This window comes from Lathamus discolor, chromosome 7, assembly GCF_037157495.1.
Source record: "Lathamus discolor isolate bLatDis1 chromosome 7, bLatDis1.hap1, whole genome shotgun sequence".
NCBI classification, from domain to species: Eukaryota; Metazoa; Chordata; class Aves; order Psittaciformes; family Psittacidae; genus Lathamus; species Lathamus discolor.
Genome location: NC_088890.1, coordinates 18416370 through 18440579, shown reverse-complemented (window position 1 = coordinate 18440579; position 24210 = coordinate 18416370). Strand labels below are relative to the sequence as shown.

At 42.4% G+C, this 24210-nt stretch overlaps 1 protein-coding gene across 3 annotated transcripts in view; it reads right to left on the bottom strand.

Moving 5' to 3' along the window:
• PTPRG (protein tyrosine phosphatase receptor type G) overlaps nucleotides 1-24210 on the bottom strand; it is a 407805-nt gene that overhangs the window by 99982 nt on the left and 283613 nt on the right. For all 3 annotated transcript variants that reach the window (XM_065687094.1, XM_065687095.1, XM_065687096.1), the window contains 2 exons: nucleotides 12371-12437; nucleotides 1519-1676 (listed from right to left, as the gene is read on the bottom strand). In XM_065687094.1, coding sequence (XP_065543166.1) covers nucleotides 1519-1676; nucleotides 12371-12437 — 225 coding nt within the window. The remainder of the gene's footprint in view (nucleotides 1-1518; nucleotides 1677-12370; nucleotides 12438-24210) is intronic.

Genomic DNA, 24210 nt, shown 5'->3' with positions numbered 1-24210 from the left:
AGCCTCTAGCAATAGTGTTCCTGCTGGTGAGGAGATGAACATGGATAAGAACATCATGTTTTTGTGAAGACGGAAAAATAACATCAGCAAGGGGGGCTGGACATGTAAATCCTGCCATGGCCCTCAGCCTTGAGAGGGTCCTGGCTCAAGCACTGCGACTATTTTTGAACACAGAACTTCAAAATTGATGAGAATCTATAGGAGAAGCAATGGGATCGAGAAAACATGAAAACAAAAGCCTGAAATCTCCGAGAACCAGCATCTGTCAGTCAGGATCACCCAGTGAACTGTTCACTTAGTTTTACAGAATTGTGTAGCTACTCTGCTCTTGTGAGACCCTACCTGAGTACTGCATCCAGCTCTGGGGACCTCAACATAAGAAAGATGTGGACGTGGTGCAGGGAGTCCAGAGGATGTTGCAAAGATGCTCCGAGGGCTGAGGCAGCTCTGCTCAAGACAGGCTGAGAGAGCTGGGCTTGCTTAGCCTGGAGAAAGCTCTGAAGAGACCTTAGAGCAGCTTTCAGTGCGTAAAGGGGCTGACAAGAAACCTGGAGAGGGGCTTTGGACAAGGGCCTGTAGGGACAGGACAAGGGGGAACGGCTTTAACCTGCCAGAGGGGAGACTGAGATGAGCTCTTAGGCAGAAGCTCCTCCCTGTGAGGGTGCTGAGGCGCTGGCACAGGGTGCCCAGAGAAGCTGTGGCTGCCCCATCCCTGGCACTGTTCAAGGCCAGGTTGGATGGGGCTTGGAGCAACCTGCTCTAGTGGAAGGTGTCCCTGCTCATGGGTTGGGGTTGGAACAGGATGAGGTCCCTTCCAACCCAAACCACTCCATGATTCTGTTTGAAAAGTGCTTTCAGTGGCTTTTGCCAGTTGATAAAAGGGAAAACTAACTTCAGCAGGATGGCTTTCTGAAGACTACAGTCTCACAATGTCCAAATAACTGGTAAACATCTGATTCCATCCAGCTGCTTCTTGATCGGGAGCATTCTTCTCCAGACAAATCCCAGACATTGTGACTATTTGCATTAAAAGCTACTATGTGCTAGTTTTAAAGATTTGTGCACCAGCTCTCTGAGCCCATAATGGCAGCTTTACTGTGTTGTAAAAACAGTTAAGCATGGAGAATTAATGGAAAGATGTCTTTTCTACTGTAATTAGTTCAAATGACTAAATCTAAGCAGAACTGAAATCACTCACTTTACTTTGAAAAGAGAGTTTCAATTAAAAAGAATAAAAAGGAACTCCATGTAAATATTTATATCATCACTTAATTTAATCTTAACAAAAACAATAGCAAATAAATCACTGAAAGGAAGCCAGGTTTCATGCTGTACTGTCTTCTTAAGACCGATGGCTCATGTTCAGAAACAATATTACTTAAGAGAATAAAAGGAATGACCAACACTTCCTTTTTTGTCAACAGAAACATTTTTTGTTCTCAAAATTACAACGGGAGGTTTCGAAAACACTGTTTTAAAGAGGATAAATCGAGAGATGGACAAACAAAATAAACACACCTGATGGTAAGAGATGGGAACAGGCTTCCGGAAAACGATCCACTCCACAATCTCGCTACATGGAGGAGTAGTCAGAGAACCTGCGTAGCGGTAGTAACTCCCCAGCGATGTCGGCAGGAGCTCCCTCAGCACAAAGGGATCCAGAAAGGTCTCCTTCTCTGCAGGGAAGCAGAATTACACTTTGGTTCTTTTTACATGCCTTTAAAGCAGTTGATAGGCGGACTAACAAGGTGTAACGGCAACATGTTTTATCATATATATATAATGAAAGGTGAAAACACCCTATCAGGAAGTCTCTGTAAGAGTTGATGTGTTGATTATTAAAAGAGCAGCTAAAATGCTAGTCAATCCTATACCGACCACGCACACTCCTATTTTAAATGTGTGCAGGTGTGAAGTGCCCTTGTTATCCCACCGGTTTATGCTAGAATAGAAATAATACCATGTTTAGTGGCTTCAGTACTCAGTAAATGGCTTTTCAGCTTGACAGCAGTGAGGGTTCACCATGACCCAGCAGGGACACAGCCAGGCTGCAGCAGTCCTGCTTGCTGCTGCCTGACCAAAGAGCATCAGTTACCGTATCCACCCCATCCGCACCAGTGAGGGCAAGAGATGGAGGAGCAGGGTCAGTTCCTCTGCAGATTGCTGAGATGGAGAAGGCAGCACCATGCTGAAGAAATAAGCTTCAAAGGTAAAACTAATGCCACTTCTCCCTAACCCAAAAACCTCCCTTCCCAGGGTCCATCAGTCTGGGGACAAACCTTTGCTCTGAGAAGCTCCTTGGACAGCCTGAAATGCAAACCTAAGCAGTGAAAGTGCTTAGCTTCAAGTAACAGTGACAAGCTGGTAATATTTAACACTGTGAGGAAAAATAAATAAAGGAAAGGAGGGAACGGCTGCAGGCAAACAATTTCCCTGCCATCCCTGAGCATTTATCCTCTGCAATATAAGTTGACTCACAAGCCGGAGCTCCCTCTCAGACTGTGCAAAGGTGTTCACTGCCTCAGGGCATGTGGACACGTGAGGCTCTCCCATACATCTCTATTCCTCACTTTCTCTGTGTCTCAAACAAGAGTACACATGTAGGTAGCAGGAACTCTTCTCTTCCCATCTCATCAGAGCTGCTAAGCAAGCCTGCTCCCCTTGCAACAGAGCAGAGAAGCAGGTAGGCTGGTGATTGACACACACGTCTTCCAAAGTCAGGAGGAAAAGAAAAAGGATGGAGTCTGCAGAATTCAATTCCACAGCATCCCACAGCTCTCTACAAGTCTTGATCAAATCACGAGGTGCCTATACCTCTGAGCAGCAGCCTGATCATCAGGGGGATTTGTTTCCTCCACTGCTGCTGCAAGGTGCAAACACATGATGCGCTTCAGACATCTTCTAGTCTTCTGCCCAGTATCAATGTCTTTATAGCTTTTAGCATTCCAAAATACGAGGAATTCTATTAAAGTCATAGTATACATTGAGACAGAAAACTGCAATCTCTTCATTAACCATTTCTTTCCTTTTAATCCAAGCAGATACAAGCCAGTTCTGCATCTCCAAAAAGGAAACAAATGATAAATCACATTTTTCGTTTTCATAGGATACCTCTGGGAAAAAAAGTGTGCTGAGATAATAAATAGTGAAATATATATGATTGGCCAAAGTTCAAAGAGATTCTAATCAAGGAGTCATAATCACAGCAAAAAGGTCGCATTTAATTTGATTGCCTTATTTTCATGCAGGGAAAATTGGCTGGAAAAACTGCAAACAGTCACAGGATTTGATTTCCGAATGCAGCACACATACATCGGCACAGCAAAATAATATGGGTTTTGTGTTTAAGACCCTGTCTCTCTCTATATGGAAGCTGAGCACACAGTGGACTGCTATGAATCTAAAAGAGCATTAGAACATGCAACCATCCTCTTTGCATTACCAGTCAGCGACTATATATGAAACAGATGGGAGGTAGATGCACACTTTGAAAAGAGCATTCCTCCTGCATTTAAGAAAAAAATGTTTCAGTTAAAATTAACAATTTAACTATTTTTAACTCTTATAACCTTGTATTTAGATTGACAGGATCACTTCAGATGCTGGATAAACATTCTGTGAGGAACAGAGAATATGAGGTATCCCTTTATCAAGGGATGGCAGGAGAACGAAGCTCATTTTACACTTTCAAGGATTTTTGTGCCATGTGCTGACAATATTATATTTTAATAATTAATTGTTCATCAAAGGAAAAGATGAAGAACAGGGATGCTAAATTCAAAGTTATTCAAATTGAAAATATGAATAATGCATGACTTTTATATTAAATACACACAGTATTAAGTAGTCTACATTTCATCCAACTCTGTCTTTCATTTTTAAACATTTTGAACTACAGTATGAATAATCAACTAAGGGAAGCTTATTTAGACAGAGAAATACCTTATTTGAATGCAAACTGGTAGTATCCAACTATGATTAAATTTTGGTTATCAATTAGGGAGGTTTTTTTCCAAAGCATTTGGAAAGTCACAGTCATCTGTGAAAAACAGTATTTCTTCAGGAAAAAGCAGCTTTTCTAATACACAGTTTAAGTAGGGCAGGGTGTGCTCCATCTGATTTTTCATGACTGTAAGCAATGCTTTCAGTTTTCATTAATGAATTCCAAAGATTAAAAAAAATACACATAATTGGATTAAAATGACTGCTGAAATAGATGATAATCAATTGATTATGCTTTAATAACCTAACATTTTGAAAACAGACCATTCATGTGTATTGCTTCCACCTAGATGCACAGTGCAGAGTTTTAGAATTAGAGCCACAAACAGATCTTCTCATGAAGCTTAAAGAAACATAGAAACTCAAGAATCTACCTCCCCTATCTTTCAAGGGAATATAGGAACAGTAAATGCCATGAAGTTATGTTCCGAAGAGCTTGCAACCTTTTTGAAAACGTGATTTTGTAACTTCAACCTTAAAACAGTTACTGTTGTTAAAACTGCAACAGCATTCACTGAATATGGTAGAAGTACTTATACACATACACGCAGATGTGTATGTATCTAATTCCCACTAAATGGGAAAGAACAAGGTTGAGAATAATATCAAACCTTTCTTCACCGTTTTATGACTAGATCCTATTTTCCATTTTCAGTGTTCGGTACAGGAACGAATTGGGCCTGGAAAGCTGGGAACGGAGGAGCAGGGTGAGGAGTTCTAGAAGGAAGAAAGTGGACAAGGCTGGGAACTACACGATCTACAAGGCAGCATTTGCTGACAGGTACTGGGAAATGACTGGCAGACAAAAGCAGTAAAACACAGAGATGAAAACATGCATTCACCTGCAAATACTGGTGAACCACTGCAATCAGTGCTGCAAAACTGACACATGAACCACCTGATCGTTCTTACACCCAAACCAGAGCCCCACTGAAGCATCTCTTCGGCTGCTCCTTGTCCTACTCCCACCTCAGCACCCGAATGCAGACAGGCACCCAAGCAGAAAATAAACGACCAGGAGATCAGAGACCCAGAGATGCGACCCTATAGAACATCCCTCAGGGAAAAGCAGCAATGAATGTGCTGCTGCAGCCACCACTCCTAGGCAATGCAAAGAACAGCAGCACCCAGCAGCACCCCAAACATCCACTAACACAGTGCAGCATTTATTAACAGCTAACAAACAGCAATATTTTGTTCACAGCACCAAGGCTTGTAGAAACATGTCCACTCTAATATTTCCAAAGGAAAAATGGGTGAGTACCATAGATTCATTGTTGACAATTAAGACAATGAATGTGACATTTAAACTACCCAGTGCTCCACAGCATGAAAGGACAATATTGTATCTTAGCTCTTACATTCACAAAAAACAATTAACAGAGCCAGCTGGTAACATACTTGACCTTCTGATACAACATTCATGTCTACCTCTTGGCCCTTCTCCCATAACAGTAATAGGAAGAGTCACTACCAGTACATTTGTTGTTTGGACTGATAAATCTCTGCACTATTTTGCATGGCACCAAAGGCCATTATTTGTACAACCCAAAGACAGAGCAATTGCAGGCATACTATAAAAAGCTGACCTATTTACACTCTTTATTTGTCAAGGCATCACCACCAGATGTGAACTAATACTGAATTGTGCACAACAGTTTTCCAAGCAGAGTTAAAAGTCACATCTTAAAGGAGATACCAGAAGTGAATCTCCACCAGCTACTGCAGTTTTCACAAGCTGATATCAGCAATTATTATACTGCAAGAGCCATCAGTTGAACATTTTGAGTTCAAGGACTGACTTGCTAAAAATATACTCTGTAAAAAGCTGGATAAAGATAGACCTGAATCTTAACCAAATCACTGCAGAGTAAGAGGCTTCTGGAGAGATGCAGGTAAACAGCACACAACTATATGTGATCAAAACCCTTTTAAAATCTAACAGGAACTTGGATTGGAGATCACAAGACAATAACTATATGCCAAGTTCATTTATATCTCATGGAATGCCTTGGGACTTTCATCATGCTTTTCAGTAAGAAAACAGGAACTTGGCTGCAGTGAAAACAATATCTTAAAATGAGCTTATTTCCAAAATTAACGTATGTGCAATGCCTGATAGGTGGAAACGTCACCAGGCTCCGCTTTGAATAACTGAAATCTGCAATACCAACAGAAGAGCTTTGAAAGTCTCCCAAATTTGTTAAATAATATTACTGCCAATTCCATTTGCACAATGAGCCAAGTCATTCTAAAGCTTCTGCATTCAAACGTTTAAAAAGCAAACACACAAAAGCAATAGGAAGGACACCATGCCGCACACCCACTGAGCCAGAACCCCCCAGATAAAGTTAAGCTGCACACCAGAGCCAGGGACCGGGCTCACAGGGGTGATTGGAAAGATGAGATTACAAATAGTATATGTAATTTTAACTGAAAAGATCAGCAGATGAGTACTTGCTGTGTAAATCCAGCAGTTTCCGACACAGTCCCCTGTACTCAGGGTAATTCTTGTCATTTATTGTGCAATTATTTTTCTCACTTTTATTTAGGTTTAAAAAAAACCAGGGCCTCTGCTAAACAACAGGGAACTGTAAGGACACAGAATGCACAGCATGGCAAGAGGAAGGGAATGAGATAACAACACAGTCCTGCAGGGTAATTTAATCTGAGACAAGAAGTGAGTAGTATAAAAAAGGAGGAGGAAAAAAAAAGGCAAGGTCTCCTATGCAAAAATAAAGAGAAGTTGAACATTTCGATGCCAGGTGTTGGTCTCAGGCTTAATTTTTCTCCCTCCCCGTCCTAAAACAGCTCATAAGGAAAAGGTTTAGCTGGGAAGGAGAGGTCTTAACTCTGAATAAGCCAAAAGTAATTCTAAACGTTTAATGCTTAAGCACTGCTGGTTCTAGACAGGGTTGAGACAAAATCTCACCTGAGGCAGAGGCGCATGTTGAGACAAGACCATGGAAACTGAGAAATACAGAATGGGCACCAGCAATAGGAAGAAAAAGAAACCACAACAAGGAGTTTAGAGAGGAGGACCCCTGGAGCAAGCTGGACCCTGGAGGAAGTAGGGTGAAGTGAGGCAGAAGTGGCCATAGGAGCATGGGCTGTTCATATCTGCTCCAGCACAGCCGCATGTTCTCAGACTTCACCACACCTCTCTTCTCAGCAAATATCCTTAAAACCCACCAGCGAAGCACCCAGCTCCTTCCCCCTGCAGCTGCTTTGTTCACATTCAGCATCAACTTCATTCTTAATAACTGCATGAATTAGTTTTTCTATGCAATTTATTAATCCTATGTCAGCTTGCTGGTCTTAGCAGTGACCAACACTGCTTTCCATAGACAGACAGGTGAAGGACCAGAGATTTCCAACACTTCCATCATTTATTCTTTTAAATCATAGAGACCCCTGCAGCTATGCACAGAGCTGCCCTATATAAAGGTGTGAACTTATCACCTCTGCTCTCATCTTCATTTCCCACTTCCCTCCTTCTCCCCTTTGATTCACAGCAGCAGTGCCCTGGCCCCTTTCACATGGCCACTCTGGCTGTGAACACAAGAACCAAAAAGAAAACAAAAGAATACATTCACATCATCCCCGAGGAAACAGAAATGCTCCTCCACATTTCCTTCTCAGTTTAACACATCACGCTGCTCCCCTTTGATGGCCTTCCTTATTCCAAATTGGGCTGCTGCTTGCTTCAAAGTTTCACTTTAAAAGATGAAGTCCCACAGTATCACATCTCACCCTCAGCCCTCTCCCCCGCCTTTCTTCTCCACAACCCCTGGATATTTGGTGCAGAAAGCAAACAGCTTGTCAGGTGGTGTTATGGTTAAAGTTAAAAACAAAAGCAAAAGCCTGTCATGCTGTGTGTTTTCTTGTTATTTTGCCTTCTGGTGTGATAGATCCACAGGGTAACTAACACTGTCTGGATTGCTTCCTCTTTGGTGCTGATTTATTTTAACAGGTTATTCACTGATTTTTGTCTAGGACAAGCGGAGAGATGTGCAACACATTTACTCTCTTTCCTTTTTCATTCTTAAAGCAATTATGTTTCCACTGTATTTTGCTCTCCCCCATAGCCCCTGAAACTTCGGTGGTGAGCACCAACTTGCCTGAACACCTCTCACCCATCTCGAGGGAGACCCAAGATCACACTCTGCTCCATGCTGAGCTTAAGTTACGGCATTTTAACAATACAGAGGTTTTCTTCCAAAATCCTTTTTAAACAAACAAAGGTTCCTCTCTTCCCCTCACCCCACCCCGTGTTCACAAACAAGCAACAGATGCCATCAATTCACTTTGTACCTAAGCTTTTGATCTGGCTACACTTTGATTTTCAGTACTCACTTTTGACAAGGAAGGGAATAAGAGCCCCATTTTTGTGACATTAATAGAGGCTTTTCTGCTGTGGTAATTTATTTGTGCTCTGCTAATAATTTTCTGCTGATCTGTGTAGATTCTTAGTGACAAGACACAGGAGAACAGGACAGACTGTCAAAACATGGTTTCCATCACCTTGAAGGTTTTTCCAGGGGCCTGAGGTAGTGTGGGACGCTGCTCCCATTTGCTTGCATGGGAAAACGGGACTGTGCAGAGCACCCATGCTCAGGCTGGGAGAGGAAAATGCACCGGGTGGAGAAGACGGCAGCTTGTAAGAACAAGGAAAAGGCATCACTAGGAAGCTTACATACAAAACAGTACTAAAAAGGGCAAGTCAAAGACAGCAGAGGTGGGGAAAAGCAATCTTTCTGGGCAACAGCTCCATCCTGCTATATGCTCCTCTGAGATCTTGCTGAAGCATGTGGCAGACAAAAGCTTTAGTAGCCATTTTAATGCAAATCAACTGTACAAAACATACCCTGGTATTTCACATTCCCCTACTCCCACAAGGGCACAATCATTCTCTCTAAGCCCCTGGGAGCCACCTCAGCCTTTGCACAAGAGCAGATCCATCCTGCCCTGTGCTCCTCAGTATCACAAGGAAGGATGAGAAGAGAGGCGCTGAGGGCAGTGCACCCAGCTGAGCACATTATAGCAAAACCAAGGTTGAAAAGACTGATTTGCAGCACCACGACCGGCCCACGTGTAGCGCAAGCACAGCCAGGCGCTAGTGACTATTACTTTACCTAATGACTCAACTTGAACTAAGGATGTGCGCCATCCCACCAGCACCACTGGAGACCCTTCCCATCAGCTTTTGTGATGACAAAAGCATTTGAAGAGGAGCTGCGAAAGACCCGCAGTGGTCAGAGCTGAAAGATACCAGCAAGTTGGCATCACAGATTGCCTATCACTCCTACCCACAGCCCGTATCCCTCCTCCAAGGAGGGCTGCACGCTCCCAGCTGTCAGTCCCCGTCGAGCTCCATGGCAGACTCACGCTTGCTGTGCGCTTTGCGGCAGGGAAAGCAGGAGTGCGAATAACATGCACCTCGCCGCCAGGAGGTGTGACAAATCCTTGGCAGAGCACAAACCCAAAAGCAGCTTTAAAGTCAGCAACAGGCATCTGACAGCTCTGGAAAGAGCCTCCTCAGTGTTCCTGTGCCTTTACAACGCTCTGCCAGGGCGGGTGAGGGAGGTGGGGAGCATTGATCTGCTGGGAACACACTGTTTGGCAGGTAGATCCAGGGCAAACCCAAATGCATTATCCTTGATCCAAGCATTGTTAGGTATTTGGTACATCGCTGCTTTTCCTTCCAGCTAAGCACTTTATATGGTTGCTCATGTAAAATTAAGCTTAATGCGGCATTAAGATTCTACAAAATTATGCCTGGAGATGAGGAAACAAAGTGAACTCCGAGTAGCAACTAAGCCTGTATTGATTTTTAGGTGCGTTTCTCTATCATTGTTACTAAGCTGGTGACACTGTGAAGGGCACAATTATTTATGTTCCATCAAATTAGTAAGTAATTCAAATCCCCGACAAAATCTCAAGCAAAAATTGCTTTCACTTCCACAGAAAGTCCTTCTGACACTGGAATTGTTCACTTACCCTTGGAAGGGCACTGTAAGAAAACGAGGACTTCAGAGGAAAAATGAAAACCAGCTCACCACCCATTAGTACCATCCCTATATCTAACTGAGGGTCACTGCATATGTCACCATTATGGGGACAGGCCAGCACAGGTGCTCTGTATGGCGTGGTGCAGACTGGAGTTCCCATATAGGACCAGGCCATCTAGTAGTACCACAAGGCAAATGAAATGAGGAGGATGATGAGTGCTTGTGTGAGTAACTTCCTCTTTGCAACGGAATGGTTGTAAGGAAGGAGCGACTGCCCAGCACAGCTCAAGGAGGATGCTCTGCAGTTTGGAGGGAGAGGGATATAGAAAACCAAACAAGTCTTAAATGTGTAAGTAAGGTTACACCTTATATGAGGTGTGTTGAGATGAGGCACACGGGAGGAGCGAAGCTTAGGGGCTGGTGATCCCTTCAGGCAAGAGAGGATATAAGAGAACAGTCTAACTTAATACCAAGGTAGTCATCTCAATGTTCATATGCATTCTTGATTTCTACATTACAGACGTGTGCCTCTGTATTGTGATGATCACCAAAAACCAACAAGAGCAAGGAAATGTTATAAAATGCAAAGAAACTTAAGGTTTCAATTTTGCCTTTCTCCAGCTCCTTTTGTTGGATCCCTGCTTGATCCAACCACTCTATCCAAAAACCACAGAAGTTTTCCACTGTATTTCAGCCAAAAAGTCCATGTTGCTTTAGGGTCCCAGTCAAGGAAGGCAGGAAGCACCTTTTCAGATAAATTCATAAAATTCTGCTTATGTAAGATATAAGCTTATTACATCAAGAAAAGAAATGACAGCATCTGGAATAAAAGCTCACATCTTTACTATTACTCTATATAATAATATTAAAAGAGAGATATGAGATGAGAATCCTTCACTGATGCATTCCGTCAATATTTAAGTTAAAGAGAACAATTTCTTTGCACAACAACTTTGTAGGAGGAAATTCCCTTACTCCAACCACCAAAGGAACGTTAGAAGAGGCCTTTAATCAGGGCCTTTGAAACAGGAAGGAAAGCAAGATTTTCCTCTTTTTCTTCCTTAATGTTTTGAAAAGGAAACAAGCTATTGAACTATATCAAGCGATTTCCTTTACTTGAAACACTAGCAGCCTTCTGTGCACTGTGAGCCAAAAGAAAAATAAATGCCTTTTATCCACCCAGATTTTGCTATGGGTAGGCAGCACCAAGACAGACTAATTATTATGTGGTCAGGGAATCACAACCTTGGGACTGTGACACATCCTACCCAAATAAGTATTTTTGACAATGGAATAATACTCTTCAGAGACACTGGTGTGACTATCCACTTGTGGCTATTTTGGCTGCAGCAGCAAGGAGCAAGAGAAGGAGCAGGGAGGTGGCTAAACCACTGCCACACTTGCAGGAGGTAAAGAGTCTTGAAGTACAAGGCCGGTAGAAAACAAGCTAAAAGAGATCCTGGTCCAGTCAAATGGCTGCTTGATTTCAATGTCAAACTGCGCAGCCACTGAAAAAACTTTGCAGAACAATACATCCTCGCTCTACTTTTGCTAGCCTGCTTTGTTACTCAGTGGGAGCTAGATATTGACATCTATTGGCTGGGAGTACCTAGCAGTATTCCAGCAGATGCCTTTTGAATGAGACTGTTAAAACTTTACAAATCATTGTATTAAAATCTGACAAGAGCACTTCGGGAACTGGAGCATCTTGATGCCATTGCTAATGATGCATTACCCGTGGTAAGGTTTCAAGAAAATTCCCAAGTAAAAACTGGTTATGAAAGTATAAAATACGTTAATATTTATTTCAGTACCTTCTTTAAGTTCAAGGATAATAGGTTTATATTCATCAGAACAGCCGAATGATCATATTTATGTCAGCATGAGAAAGATGTTCATCTGCTGCACAGTTTAATTAATTTTCATAGATAGTTAATTTTCTGTTTCATTATCAGCTCCCTAAATTTGAAAGACAAATAATTTATAAACAAATAGAAACTTCAGAGAGGAGTAATTTTAGAGCAAGGAGAAGATAAATAGCAGGAGCGAAGCATCAACGCTGCCTTCGAAGTACTAATATGAATGATATATTGCAGTAGGGTTTGATTGATAACTTACGCATTCCTGAGCACTGACTGAAAAGAAACAAATTGTTTACTGTTAACCCCAGACCATTTTCAGGTAACAAATGACTCCAGTCTTTACCAATCAAATAATAGCTGTGATGCCCTTAAATATCAGTGAATGAGGAATGTGCAGGCTCACCGCGTCCTTCCGGGGGTGACCTGATCCCTTAAGGACAATATTCCTGCCCTTCTTCCCTTCCCAGCAAGAAGAAAGTTTAAGTAGCTACTTACCATGATGTACGACGCCCTTCAACCCATGGATAATGGGATCCAGCGCTGGATTGTCCCTCTGACTGACCTACAAGCAAAGGATACAGGATTGGTTACGTCTATCCTGGCATCAGGGAGAACAGTCTCAGTTTAATCTTCTAAAGAGTTAAAAAAAAAAAGATGTTATCTAACAAGCTGCTTAGTTCTCACATTTACAGTGGCTCTTCAACAAATGCCAAAGCTTCATGCCATAGTAAAATAAAGAAGGTTAAATCAAAAGAAAGCGCCCTCTAAATTCATTAAAACATTAGCCATTCTATCAGCCCAGCAAAAAGCCGCCCCTAAAACCAGAGAGCTGATTTTTCTCTCCTTCTGCTTTCATAGAGGAAAACTGCTGTGATAAACAGAATTTATCTCAGATCAGTTCACCCCTTACTGATAGAGGAATAAATCTCATGTTGCCGGTGGAATCGGTGAAGCTTGGATCCCTCTCAGCCATAGTGGAGCTGGGCCTTGGCATCTCTTCACTCTTCAGATTTTTACATTTATTTAATCTAGTGTCACTTGGACAAGGGAGGGAGAAAAAACGTTTGTGAGAGGATCTAGAAGAAATCTCTGATTTCTGACAATGTAACTGCCTGCACCACCAGACCAAAACCTGGTATCTTGCACTATTTCTTCTACCACCCAGCAATCATCTGTAACCTCTGCAACAGTGAAACCTAGCACCAGAGGAAGGGAAGGCAGGAGAAAGAATTAAACCTATCGAAGTCCACAACTTACAAGTTAAACCCATCATGTCAGCACTTGTAACACAGCCAAGGAATTTACACCCAATAATGCAATTTTTTTAACCTTTTGCTTCTTTAGAGCTATTGAAGGGATAACTCGCAATTCCTGTGACCATGTTCCATTTTTAACACACTTCCCAATTTACTTTTAGGAAATAAATACTGGTTTGTTCCTCATTCATCGGGCACATCTTTCTTACATTTTTGACCCCGGTCAGCATCAGAAGCCTGAGCAGTGTTGACCATTTCTGGACAGACTGCTCTCAGTGGGCACACACATCAAAAGCAACAGAGCTCCTCTGGACTTTGCTGCCTGCCCAGGATCTCGATGTCATGAGGAAAACCAGAGTTGGATTCCTTTATGGGCACATATTAACATATGGGGAAAGAAGTGCAGACAAAAGAAATTATCCCTGACAGAGGACCCTGTGCCCCGCAGGGAACACACTTTGGCACAAAGTGCAGGACCAGCTTCGAGGGCACTCTTACGAAGGGGACATCACTGACAACAGCACATCCAAAAATGCTTTATAGTAAAAAATGTCCAAAATTTTAATGGTGTGAGGAGAACACTGGAATCCACTGCCCAAGTTTCACAAGCACAAGCACGTTTCTCCTCATCCTTCCTGCCCATGGCTAATTAGGAATCTCAGAAACCTCATTCTGTTCTTGGCCAACTGCATTGAAAAAACCCACAACAAACCACCTTTCTTTTCTCTGTTTATTTGGCCTTTGAAGTACTCTGCTGTTTTCAGGACACATTTTCCTGCTCTTGTTTAGAGACAAAATGGTCGGGTTCAGGTTGGTGTTTTAAAGGGAAATTGAAGATCCCTTTCTCATCACGGTACTCCAGAACTTCCAACAGTCAGGTAGGGCAAGATACGCAATAAAATTATGAAAGTAGCAATAGCAGCTTTGAAATATACACAGCTTAGATGTTACTGACAATAATATTATGGGCCCTGAAGGCTGTAAACTCTTTGAAGCATGAACTTTTATATGGCCAAAGGGGAGGCTCTGTACATTTTGGATGCTGTATAAATAATAATCACAGTACACTGGACCCAATGACCCACTTTGTAGGTTCTGTCTGGCTTCTGGCAAATGAACAGTAAACACTAAAAATGCAGAGCTGTTGCAAGACATGTTCCTACATCTTTTCCATTTATTCAGGTTTCTCCAAGCCATGGCTAACACTTAAAAACCAAAAAATCATTAAAAAAAAAAAACAACAATTTAATACAAGACTATAAAAACCCCTTGCATTGGGCTTGAAAACTGTTTTATTTTTTGTTGCTTAAGCATAAGTAGTAAAGAGTTTGCTTTGTTTCTATTTCTGGTGACAGCTGCAATTGGTTTGAAGAAAGCAAATAGATGGAAAGAATCCTAAAGGTTAAAACTCTTCCTTTTGGGATTTTATGTCAAAGTAGATCAATTCTTAGTCTTGTCAGTGCCCCTTTAATCTGGTGAGGTGCTATGTGCCTCAATAGATCCTGCTATGCAGCCTATTTGATGGTATATTCTGCAAATGTGCTATGTTCTTCAACAGCATGAAATCAACAGTCGTGTTATTTCTCTGAGACCTGGAAAGTAAATGCTCCATGGACCTGTAATCGTGTCTTCTCTGAGGGTATGGGGAGTGGGATCTCATGTTTCTTTAAAAATCACATGCAAACCAGTACCACTTGTGGAGATGTCAGTTCAGATCTGTACGGGATATTGTCTTATTTTCCTTCGAGATGCTTCTCCCCTTTTCTCCAACTACTCACACACTGCTCTCCCGCACTCCTCTACAACTGTTTCAGGATCTTGGCAAGACCATTAGAAATTTCCTGAAACTCTTCCCATTCTGTGGAATGGTTCAAGCTTCAGAGCAAACCTTTTCTCACAGCTTTTTTGCTTCAAGTTCTTAAAAGCCCCAAACCACCTTAAATTTTCTTCCCCCATTTCCCCCCCCCCCCCCCACTGCTCAGTATCATTTTTCTGCCTGTGTTCACAGAGAAACAGAGGTTTCTGAAACCCAGAATGCCAAGTTCTATCCCTACTGCTGTACGCCTCTGGTTTAACTGGCCTGCAGCTGGTTGAGATCAGAGATTCACCCATACAAGAATCCTGCCTCTGACAACAGCTGATACTTAAAAGAAGGGGGGAAAAATAGGCTGAAGGAAAAAGGGACAAAAATATCTACAATAAGAAGTGTCCTTCTGACCTCCTTTATGATTCCATGTCATGAAGCCTGAGCTTGTAACCTTCTACAAACTGTTTTCATCTTCTTCTGTTTTATAACACATATTAGAGCAAAGTATTTCTTATTATCTTATGAACATATCCCTTAGGAAAACAGCAATGAATTCTTCAGATTGGCTTTACATGCCACATTTCTCATGATGCCTTGGCTGCAGGGTTAGAGAAGGACCACGCACCCGTAACTGGGTCTCAGCGCTTGGGCTTCACCCAACACACACCTAACAAAGCTGTGGAAAGCTTTTCTTTTCTTGTGAGCTAGGAGCAATGAGTTTCCCTCTCCTTCAAGAGGCCAACACAGAAGAAACATCACAAATGAGACCTTCCCAAGCACAGGAATTTCATGCACAAATGCAAACCTGCTACGCTGCAAGTCATGAGCGTGCTGCATAGCAAATATTAATAGACAGATGGAAAACCATCCTGAAATTGCCCTAAAATACCCACAGTACCACTATGACAAATGTTTCCTGAACAACACGCTTTTTCTGAAGACTAACACTCTATAGGCTTGCAGTAAACAGGATAAATAATGCTTACGTGCATCATTTATAATTGAAAAATGCCTGTAATCCTCTTCAGCAGAAATAAATAGGTAACTATCACATCAAGCACAAGGGAAAAATAAACAGAGATACCATTAAGCAGTTACCTGTGCTAACAGAGCACTCACCATAGGGTAAATATGGGAGGAACATGTCATGAGGAAGCAAAATCTCTTTGTTTAGCATACCCTTTGGGTGACTTCAGTACCCGGTGCACCTGCTGTTCCAAGTAGAATGAACGGCTTGATGTTAATGCAATGAACAAAACAAGTGTTTAAAGGTAGGAAAAGGTAAATGCACAAGTGACTCCATCCTGCACTCATAAACTAGAGATGTTCTTCAGGTGAACTCATGGTGGAAATCATTACCCCAGACAGCTTGCATTTACTTACAGCTGCCACATCTAATGTGGGGACTGAGAGATGATTCATTCCTCCGTGAACAAGGCTGATCAGTCATGAACTCTATTGACAACAGCGTTAACACCTTTCAGCAGCACAACCTGTTGTCACCTTGCTTTAAAGTGCTATTCCTACAGCTTACCCTTAGTGTCGACAGGGTAGGTGACAGGCCAAGCACCGTATCAGGATAATGTTATTAATACTCCAAAGAGGAGAGTTCCAGCAGAGGAGCAGAGCAGAAGCATGGGAAGAGGACAGACAGCACCACAGCTGACCATGGGCACCAAGGTACTACTCTACAGAAAGTCCCTATGCTACAGCAGTACTAAGTTTAGCATTTCCTGATGAGTTAAAAACTAGTTCTCATTATCTATCATTCATTGTACCAAGCAGCTGAAGCTCTCTGTTAAGCTAATTATTTTATAGGGCAAACTCAGAACCTCCTCAAGCCTCTAATTTTACAAAATCAGCAGACTTGTAAAGTGTTAAAATTTATACCACATGCTATAGAATTTAAACCATATGGTAGAGTCATATGAGTAATCCATGACCTGTCTTTCTGCTGGAAACAGCCCTATAAAGCAGAAAAACACCAGAAGTCTCAGGCAAAAATTTTGAGCTTTCAATGGTTATTTTAGGAACAGAAACAAATAAAAACAGGGGAAGCCCCAAACACACACTGAGGCAGTTAGAGAAGCCACACAGCAACACCAGATCTTACCTCCAAGACCCCTGGCCAAAGGGTCAGATTCCCCCCATTTCTCCAAAAGCCAAGTTGTCCTCCCACCAACCAACACGAGAAGGGTTGGGGAAAGCACCACAAAACTCTGTGACAATCACTGGTACTAGTGCAATTGTGAAAAGCCAGTGAATATTAATAGCTTGAACAGCTCAGGAGTAAAGAATACACTTTCCTTTTCAAAACATGAAATGGATCTGTTGCATTGAAGAAAAGGATGTGTGGAAAAAAGAACACAAGAAACCCCAACTATTTGGGGTGATACGAAATACAGATTTCTCTTTCACTTCCAGCTTAAAAAAAAATATGGCATTTAGACTTATTAAACTGCCATAAATTTGCAGCAACTGCTTTCAAGCTCATTAAATGGGCTCACAGACAGTACTGCAAAGCATCTCAAAACAAAGCAGAATGCCATAGTCGGTGATACTGAAAGGCAAAATGACACACATTTTGTGCAAGTCAGAGGAAAATGCATGGCAACAATTTTGTGATACAGTACCTGTGCTTTTCCCCTCCGAACAGTGCTATGATTTACTTTTCTCTCCCACTGCAACATCTGGCCCTTGACTTGGAAACTGAATCTTCAATCTATCAAGCCTTACCCATCTGCTAAGTAAAATGGCCAAGACAATCTGCATGCCTTGAATTTGATATAGCCAGCTGCTCCCAGAGTGCTGTGGCATTAACATCCAGAGACCATCCTCTTGTGCTGTAAAGGATGGTGTCTGCCAAGGATGAATGACTACATACTTAACCGTGGCAGCTGAAGCCAGTGACAATGGCTGACACAGAGAGATGCCAATGTGTCAAATTCTACCTTCAATTACAGCGGTGAAAGTCAAAGGTAATATTCCCCTGACCACGCGCTTTCAGCTCCCGTTCAGCCTGCAGTTAAGATCTACAGCTCACCAGCCAAGTACTCAAATCTCCAAACGCTCTGTACAAACAACTAAGAAGAAAAAGAAAACTGTTATAAATAAACTAGGTTGCAGAGATTAAATTGTCCTGTAGGGTTTCAGGACAATCAACACAGTTAAACAATTTCTTCTCTTATCAGCGTTGGGCAGGTGCCAGTCCTCGATCGCTATGGGAAGGACTTTGATTTTCACTGTTTTAGAGCAGGAATGAGAACAATCCCATTAACGTGAACATTATGCCACACAATATGCATTTTAACACTACAGCAACAGATTTCAAAGAATCCAAGATAATCACTGTCCAAAAAATCATACTTCTCTCAGCAAAGGGAAAGTACTTGGCATATTTCTTGTGAAACTCTTCAAATTCACGTATTTGGGGCCAAATTATTTTAGAGCTATCTAAAAGCTTGGGTATGTCCTACTCCTAACCCTTGGGAAAAATGATGCTTTAACCCTGCATCGGTCTGCAGCATTGAGAAAGGATACACATCCTGGCTTTGTGGTATGCACCCTTCAGCTTTACACAAAGTCCATTGTCTCAGCTCTCTCTCCTCTCCCTTTTGAAGTCCACACTGCAAAAGCTGGTTGTGGATAAATATTTCTTAAATGTTTCTGAACAAAAGGAAGTGAAAGATTTCAGCCAGATCTGGAACGTGGATGAACAGATATGAAAAGTTTACATATGCTTTGCTTTGAAATACAGTAAAATATATTTATTTGTGCCTTTTCAGGAAAACACTGGCTAATACCACAGCACACTGAGCTATCTGTGAAGGCAAAAAAAATGCCTACAGAGCTCCTAACACAGTGATAAGCTAGGTTTGGTGCTCTTAAGTTTTTCATCTTTACAAGCACTAAATGATCCAAGAATGATATATGCTGCTCCTCCACAGATGATATTTTCTTCCGTCTCCCCCATATATGCTATAATTGCACATCTCCCTTATGAATTGATGCAAAAGGACAAATCTGGCCAAGAGCCTGCAGCCTGACAGGGGTAAGCTGGGAGACAGAAAGCATTTGCTGTGTAATGAGTGGACTGCCCGAAGTAAGTATCCTGCAGAATATGTTTATAGGGGAAAACAAGAAATGGCAACAGCCCCCTTAACACTTCAAGTTGCTGCTCATGTGTAAGATCAGAGAGAATAACAGGTACTTGGGCAAGATGCAACTCTCAATCTTATGCTGACACACGTGCTATTTCACACGCATACAGCCATGCCCTTTGATTTTTCTAACAATGCACATTAGAGCTGAGCTCGCCTTTGCCTACGGCAACTGGTTTCAGGTTCAGTGATTTGACGGCAAATTCTGTTGAGTTAAATCCTGGTTTTGGTCTTCAAGTGTTAATCCTGCTATGAATAAAAATACACTGAAGTCACAGAGGTGCATTACACTGGCGGCGGAGGTGTTCCTACATGTCTCATTCACTATGGTGTTTGAAGAGAGGGGAAAAAAGAAGATAATGAGTCTTCCCATTATTATTTTAAATAGAGTAATGGGTGTGCATTGATCCTTCTAGCTAATTCCACTTTGAATAATACATCATTCTGACTGAAAGCTTGCAGTGATGTATTAACTTCATACTTCATCACAACTTTGGAGGGTATCTACAGTGAGATATTAACTAGCAGTGCCAAAGAGAAAGCTGCCCTTTTTCCTTTTTTTTCCTTTTTCAAGTCCAAAATGGTTTTAAAAGCTATTGAGCTGACTTTGGGGTCAGGTGTCCTGGCTGTCCCTCAACTTTGGTGTAGTGCAATGCAGCTGCTTGCAATCACAGCTCTTCTCAGCCTTAACTCACCCTCTCTGTCACTTTGTACCTGCTGCTTCTAGATTCAGGTTAGTTACAGACAACCTGGGACAAGGACAGGACAAGCTTGGTTATAGATCAGAAACTGCCACATTCACTATGTCCAGTAGGATGCTTGAAAATGCAAGCATAATCACTCTTACACCAAAAGCTGGCTGAAATATCAGTGCCATAAAAAGAGCTAAGGGACAGCATGGGCTACCTCAGAATGTGTAACAGAATTTGCACTAGAGAGACTGCCTCAAAGAAACCACAAGCATGAAACTCAGGTAGAATTAAGTACTGCTCAGTAACTCAGCTCAGAGTATGCTGTGTTTGTGCACACTGAGCTTATTTGTTAGCAGATAGAAACATTGATCCTGTATTGTAGATATGCTGGCAGCTGACGAATCAGCTCTTCAGGCTGAGGAAGACTCTGCAGCCCCCCCTCTGCAGCATTACCTCCATTCACTTTAAGATTTGCAACCTCCATGATAGTAAGAATCAGCCAGCAATGTATTTTCCTTTCTTCTTGTAAGCCACTTATTTGCCCAGACTTTGACTCACTCCATTGATAAGGTAGGCATTAATTTCCCCAAAGCATCCTTGCACTTCAAAAGCATGATGGAGCCAATTCACTGCAAGTGAACAGCACATTCAATTAGCAAATTATTGAAAGATCTTAATATGCATATATCTGAGGCAAAATGAAAGATAGCTGCAGCCCAAAAGCACAGCCTCATTAGTAGCAAGAGAATATCTAAGATACAAAGCCCTGTAAAAGACAAGAGAATGCGACTGCAACACAGAGAAGAGACAGCTTCAGGGGCAGATTCTCAAAGCTGGAAAAGCTTGATTGATAGACTTTACCATCTGCAGCTGCGCAAAAGGCTGGAGTAGCTGCAAGTTTATTTAAAGCAATTTTGGTGCACTGAGCCTACTTGTTCTCCTTTGAGGAAATAATATGATTTCTTCATAGAGCATGTAGTCTACTTATTTAAACAGCAGTGTGCAGGATCTCTCAATCCTACCAGCAGTTCAGCTGGAAAAATGACACACCAGGGGGTAACATTTTATCAGGATGGAGGCTATTTTATAAAAACTGCCATCAGTTATAAACTGTTCTCACCATTTCAGTTTAAGGAAAAAAAAAAAAAACAGAAAAAAGGAACGGGGTTTCTTTTAGAGTTTCTACAATCTGCTCAATTTATGGGAGTTGTTAGGTAAAAATAACCATTTTGACCTACGTAGGGAGGAAAATGAAATGGTGCAATGAAAAAAACTATAGCAAGCACTGCAGCCAGATCATCCTCCAGCACCCACTCTTTGACATACAGCTTCTCATGTCTGGAGAGGCTAAACTCAAAACTGTGAAACCAAGGATGGCAGTTAGCTTTCCTTTTCTCCTGCTCCTGGCTTGAATTTGGTACAGACATGTGCAACTGAGGAAGCAGTATCTTCAGCTCTTTTTTCAGTTGGTTTGTTTTTTTTGTTTTTTTTTAACAAAACAACTAATTTTGGTGTCAAAACAAAAAAACGTGCTGGGCAAAGTGCAAAGGGTGGAAGGGAATGGCTCAGATGGGCATTTGGAACCCACTGTTTTGCAGGGGGTTTTAATCTAATTGCCTCAGCTAAGCTCACCGAAGATGCAATGGAGATTTCCAGCCTTGTCCCTCTCTTCCAGCCAACACAAAGGATTTTGGTGGGACAGGTCACAACAATCACCCCTTTAAAACTAAGAAAAAGAGTCTTTCAGCTTCCCAACATCTTTCTTTCATTCTACATGAAAAGTCCTTGGTTTTTTCTCTCCCAGCCTTGCCCTCAGCTCACTTCCCAACAGCAGCGGCTCCTTCCAGCCCGCCGGTACCGGATGACTCAAGCGGCATCTATGAGTCACAGACACAAAGGATGCAGAAATGTCAATTAAGTTACACAGCCACTTCCCAATGACAACCACACCTCAGTTCACAATTAAATTACAGATCCAGTGAAAACAAATTGGTTTAGGGCCGATTTTGTTTTCATCTCCTGCTTTGAAACATCAAGATCCAACACAGTTTTCTTGCCATTCCCTCTACCTCATTTTTAAGGTGTGAACTGACCTACTGGAACTTCTGCTGGAATTACTGCTACAGCAAATTCCCCATGTCTAATAGAGCAGCCATGGGAAGGAAGGACTCTCAGGCGTCTCTGCAGTACAAGAACCCAGTGGTGTATCATTAATAGCTTTCTGGCACAAGAGGGCTAGTCTGTCAACTACGATACATCTTTGTATTTCTCTTTCAAGCACGCTCTTCCATTTTTACTTCTCATCTCTATATTTTCAGTGTCATTTAAGTTCTTGCAGATGCCTGCAGCTTTGCAAAATGCTATGAACTTGCACAGTTCAGTGCTCGCAGTACCTAAGGCAGAAAGCACCGGCTGATCCTCAGAGTTTCCTCACTTCTGCCTCTGCTCTCATTTCTGAGCTGCCTCCCTCTTCCATCACTCACCCGCTACATCCTCCTCATTCTCTCTTCCCACCCAAGGAGCTGTTTCTGTCTCCTCCAACATTACAGCATCCTGTCTTCCCAAACCGTGCCACATACGCCATTGTGCACCTTTGCATGATGTTGCCACTTCCTCCTCTCTACCTACTGCCCCCTGCCTCACCAAGGAAGTCTCTGTGCCCTTCCAACCTGAACTGGACATCTTTCATGGCGACAGAAAAAAGAAGTAGCCTTGGCTACTGAGGGTGGCAAGTAGGCTTATCCAGGGGAAACTTGGATGCCAGCACACAGGCTACCATGGATGCCATAGCTACTGGGCATTTTAGTGTGAGGTGTCCCTGCACATGGCCGGGAGTTGGAACTAGATGATCTTAAGGTCCTTTCCAACCCTAACTATTCTATGATTCTACAAACTGCAAATGCTCTAAGAGCTGCATCCTTGAGCCAGGGAGGGTACCAGCAGCAGGGCAGTCACGGCAGTAAAGAAGCAGCTGAGATGAGGCAGCCCTCATCAAAAATCTCCTTCAAGCCACAGAATTGACAGTGGCAGGATGTGGCCTGCAATTTTCTCCTCAGCTGCTTCGAACCTACTCAAGTTTCTGCAGCCGCAAAAGTACAGCTCAAAACCACCCTATTTCACCTGGTGTAACACTACATGCGAGAGTGAGGCTCACATGTCAAGCTGTTTATTTTTCACTTGGTAAGAATGACCCAACAACTCAGTTCCTCACAAAAACATTTCAACAAGTATCATGGCTTGTGTTTAGAGGAAATGGGGAAATCATTGTGCAGGAAAAAAGCTCTTAGAACACAAGTACATTAAAAGCCTGGGAAACATTCAGTTTGTGGCAGCAGTTTCTTCCTCTTGAAATACAAAGAAATACAAAAAACTAACATGACATGTATGCTTGTTTCAAGATGTTCTACATTTCAGCAGTGGCGAAGTGAATGGTATTCAATCACTGTGTGTAGCTGATAGTCTTAAAGTAACAGAACTCCTCGGGATGCTCTTCATGCCTCTGCTCCACAGGCTTCTTAGAGCTTTTTGGTGCTCCTGTGGAGCATGACCCATCTATGGAGGGGGTTTTCAAGCTCTGTCTCTGGTCAGGAAGCCCTTTTCCTACACGGGATATAACTTGAAAACTGAGAGAATCTAAAAATCTCAGTGAAGGTACAAGAGAAGAAATAAAATGCAACTGAACACGATTTTAAACAAAACTTGAAACATCGTTAGAACAAAAAGGGCTCTTTGAACAAGTCTAGTCTGACCCAGAGCAGTGAAGATGCTTCCTGCAGGTGGGTATACACAGGAATGCTCTCAGGAGGAGTCTCCCACCTCCTCTCCTCTCTCACACACTCTCAATGTGCTTGCCAGAGAACCTGCCTATTAATTTGAGGTGTTTGCTTCCTTCTTTTTTACTTCTTTTCACACCCCAATGCTTTAAATCCTGGGTGTCCACAGATCATGTAGCTGGTTGTGATCCTACCACCAATGCTGTCAGCTAGACCACCAAAGCTCCTAGCACATACTTTGCCAATACCCCAGTTAGAAAAGTTTCTTAGAAACTCTCTTAGAAAAGTTTCTTATCTCAAAACCTGACAGGCTGCAATAGTCCTTTGATGTCACCACCTTCATACAACCACCTGTGACTGACACTACAACCTGCATTAGGTTTTTCCATGCCAAAAGCTTGAGCTGGTATGGAGCAAGCTAAAAAGCCAATGCTCTGTAAGGGCAGTCCTCAGAGGGACATACTCACTGCCAGGTTGCACAGGCAATTCTCCCCAGGATGCCTGAGACCCAGCACTGTTTGAATTCCAACCCAGCTGTAACATGCACATGAGGAGCACTGCACTGATGGCTGCTGTGAGGATGAGATGTTTTCCAGAGCTCGAAAGATGATGACATGGCATCCCATGTGCTCTGCAGACTGGCCACT